At 36.6% G+C, this 4,127-nt stretch overlaps 1 protein-coding gene across 1 annotated transcript in view; it reads left to right on the top strand.

The window, feature by feature from the left end:
- LOC122261534 (astacin) overlaps positions 1 to 2,250 on the top strand; it is a 2,538-nt gene extending 288 nt beyond the window's left edge. Inside the window, exons 2-6 of the mRNA XM_043029231.2 lie at positions 1 to 8; positions 560 to 638; positions 959 to 1,079; positions 1,216 to 1,394; positions 1,910 to 2,250. The exon at positions 1 to 8 is cut by the window's left edge and continues 125 nt beyond it. Coding sequence (XP_042885165.1) covers positions 1 to 8; positions 560 to 638; positions 959 to 1,079; positions 1,216 to 1,394; positions 1,910 to 2,145 — 623 coding nt within the window. The 3' untranslated portion in view covers positions 2,146 to 2,250. The remainder of the gene's footprint in view (positions 9 to 559; positions 639 to 958; positions 1,080 to 1,215; positions 1,395 to 1,909) is intronic.
- Positions 2,251 to 4,127: the final 1,877 nt, after the last annotated feature.

The following is a 4,127-nucleotide window of genomic DNA, read 5'->3' as shown; positions in this document are numbered from 1 at the left end:
AACCAGGGGTGAGATGTGACGTCCTTGATATATATTGGAAGTAAACTAACTAAATTATTGATATATATTGGGTGAGATGTGACGTCCTTGATATATATTGGAAGTAGACTAAATGATTGATATATATTGGAAGTAAACTAAATGATTGATATATATTGGAAGTAAACTAAATGATTGATATATATTGGAAGTAAACTAAATGATTGATATCTATTGGAAGTAAACTAACTAAATTATTGATATCTATTGGAAGTAAACTAACTAAATTATTGATATATATTGGAAGTAAACTAACTAAATTATTGATATATATTGGAAGTAAACTAACTAAATTATTGATATATATTGGAAGTAAACTAACTAAATTATTGATCTATATTGGAAGTAAACTAACTAAATTATTGATCTATATTGGAAGTAAACTAACTAAATTATTGATATATATTGGAAGTAAACTAACTAAATGATATACCAATGATGTATATGCGTTAATACACGTACTATATCTTATTCTTACTAACTGTTCACCTGCCTCTTCTTGCGCGGTTGCTGTGAGTAGAAGGAACGCGCTGCCATCCTTGGGGAGCAGTACTTGTGGCCCGGTGGAGTCGTTCCTTATGTGTTTGGCAGTTCTGTCAGTAAGTATTGATTGTTATTATTCCTTTGGTGTCTAGCTTAGCCTGTATGTGATTTCGGGCTAAGATACACAGCAAGAGTAAAGACATTCGGATATCTCCTTTTCCTAGTAGCGCTAGTGAAGCTCGATGATTTAATGCGATCTCTGACTATGTGTTCAAATAATCTCAATAGACGTACCTCCATTTGAAAAAAAAAAGAAAAAAAAGGAAAGAAAGAAAGAAAATAAACCTTTTTGAATGTTTCCCTAGCCAGCTACCAGAAAAATGGGCTATATATATATAAAGAAAGAAAATTAACCTTTTTTGAATGTTTTCACTAGCCAGCTACCAGAGGTCCCTCATCCTCTCCGCGATGGACGACTTCCACGCCCGCACCTGCATCCGCTTCGTCGAGAGAACCACTCAGGGCAACTACATCGAAATCGTCACGAACGACAGCGGGTAAATTTGGGCAGACGACTGATTCCACTTCCTTGAAATTGTTACTACGATAACTCTCCTATTCAGTCCGATAATCACATTTAAGGCGAAGGAGATTTGGCTAAACTACTGACAACTTCCTTCTGGGTTTAAACAGGTGCTGGTCGTACGTAGGCACCATTGGAGGCAAGCAGAGGGTCTCTCTAGACAGCAACGGTTGCATCTACAAGGGCACGGCCATCCACGAGCTCATGCACGCTGTCGGCTTCTACCACGAGCACACCCGTAACGACCGCGACTACTACGTCACTATTCACTTCGAAAATGTGCAGCCTGGTGAGCAGCAAAGACGCCTTTAGAAACAAAAGGCTGATCAGCTTCAACCATGTGTATATGCATCTCTAGATATATCTTTGTGTGTGTATGTATATATATATATATATATATATATATATATATATATATATATAGAGAGAGAGAGAGAGAGAGAGAGAGAGAGAGAGAGAAAAGAAAACTAAACTGAGACATTTCGAGCCCAACTGGTCCCCTCTTAGTCGTTAAAAAAAAACGAGATGGATCAGCCATTTCGATTTTTCTTAGCTTCTGTTATAATATTTAGTTGGACCTGAAACATCTCATTATTTTTTGTGGCTGTTTTCCATTGCATTAGCATATACATATGTGTGTTTGTGTGCTTTCACAGACAAATATGTTGACTGCAAATGTGGCGATCATGTGCACTATTTACAATACAATCAACTAAATGTCTAGTTCTCATACACCGTATATCTTACTATTTTCTCCATTTCTCAAAACAAGTTATTCATTAAGGCTTCACACTCCTCCGCCAGGCATGGAGTCCCAGTTCAACAAGGACTCCTACTGGCAGTACGTGGGCGAAGGATACAACTACGAGAGCATCATGCACTACGGCACCTACTCCTTCTCCGTGAACTGGGGCGTCGCCAAAACCATCGTTCCTACAGACCCCAACGTGATCCTCACTGAGGCTTACGAGAAGTACCAGATGGCTCAGTCCGACGCCAACGAGATCAACAATCTGTACCAGAATCAGTGCTCTCGTTAAAATGGCGGCCATTGTTGAGTCGCGCGCACGCATGCGCAGTGGGATATGACGCTTCGAGTGTACGCGATGGTCAACATTTAAGAATAAAGAATTACTTCGTTGATATTTGCTCTGTTTTGTTCGAAGTCTTTCACTATTTGCAGCTGGCATGGACATGAAATAAGGCAGATGAAATTTACGATTGTATATTACTGTAACAAGTGGAGAAGGATATTTATTTTACCAGTGGCTCGTAACCTTTTTACGATCAAGATCCATTTAGTAGTCAATAACTGCCCTCAATTTTCAACCAATCGAAATGCTATAATACAAGCACACACACACACAAAAAAAAACATACTCCTCCATAACGTAATGCCGTATTAATAACCGTTCCAAGATTATACTTTTCTTTAAAAAAATATACTGTAAGCTTCATCATAACTATGTCCTGTTCTAGACTTAGGTGACCCACTTGTTAAGAGAATTACAAATAACTGGAAAGCTGCCTCACACACACACACACACACACACACACACACACACACACACACACGTATATATATACACATATATCCATACTTGTATATATATAAATAAATATATATATATATATTTATATATATGTATATATATATACATATATATGTATACATACATACATACATATATATACATACATATATATATATATATATATATATATATATATATATATATTATATACACATATGTGTGTGTGTGTATGTATAAATGTATTTATCTACGTATATGTGTGTGCATGATTGGAAATACGGTGCATGGTTCAGGTCAAAGGGAACACCAAATGGCTCATAGTTGCTGAACAGGTGTGTGGGGTTGAGCGAAGCTGGTACTCACTGCTTCGTCAGCTTCGAATAGGTCCCGCCAATACCATCAGCATTATATAGTGTTTTTCATACTCTCTCATTACCCTTACGGCTTTCAGTCATATAGGCGCTATTGCTCGAAGTTAAACAATAATAATTTGGCTTGTCCTTCAAGTACTACGAATAACGCAGATAGGCCTATCGCGTTTGGCCAAAGGATAGTTGATATCCTTAATGGTCTTTCGTTAAGCTAACGGTTTTAATAATAATTCTCAAGAATAGTGATGTATATGATGAATGTTCCAAAGGACAAGGGCGCCACAACTTTCCAGGAAACCAAAGTACTTACCGGTATCATTATCAAGCATTTCCGCCCTGATTTCTGGTAATAGGACAAGATTACATATTTTATTCTACACATATGGATAAAATTACGTCACGCCCCATTACGTAAGTTGCTATGAAGGAGAGCCCTCGATCCAGAAAAGCACAGCTCACACGACGGCGTTTTAAGTGTCAGTGCTTGTCCTTTACAAGTAACTATGATGTTTCTTTCAAGGTCAACCAATGAGTGTTGCAAATCACATCATACACACAAAGAAGGATCTATGCGAAGTGCCAAACGTAAATACAGTGCCTCATACAGAAGGCTAATGTATCAGAAAATGATCATTCCTCCTTCAAGTAAAAAAAAATCTAAAATAGTATTTTTATGAATTGATTCAAGCTTAGTGCTATCCCATTTTGCAGACAAAGCTTAATAATCTCTATTTTCAAGCTGGAAAAAATAACAAAAATTACCCTTCATCATCGTAATCAAAGAAAATGGGATAGAGCCAAAATACCTTCGAATGTTCACTGTTTTACTGAATGAAAATATTGTCTTTAATTCATACTCTAGTAATACCAATATCTGTCACCTCACAGATGCACATATTCACACGCGTGGATGGTCTGAATAAGGAAAAAAATATTAAAACAGCTGGGAAAACATTATTCAGAAAAGATAATCTAACCTTGATATGATTGCTGAGGATAACATCAACAATGGTGATTTTAACAGTAATAAAAACGATAATAATTATGATAGCAACAGTAACAGTGAAAATTATGTTATTGTAGTGATAATGACAGCAACAACTATAATAATGATGA

The sequence above is a fragment of the Penaeus japonicus genome, unplaced genomic scaffold (genome assembly GCF_977035675.1).
Source record: "Penaeus japonicus unplaced genomic scaffold, GWHDUDI00000001_assembly GWHDUDI00000018, whole genome shotgun sequence".
Classification (NCBI taxonomy): domain Eukaryota; kingdom Metazoa; phylum Arthropoda; class Malacostraca; order Decapoda; family Penaeidae; genus Penaeus; species Penaeus japonicus.
Note: the sequence above shows the minus strand (reverse complement) of the source record. Positions and strands in the feature narration are given on the sequence as shown.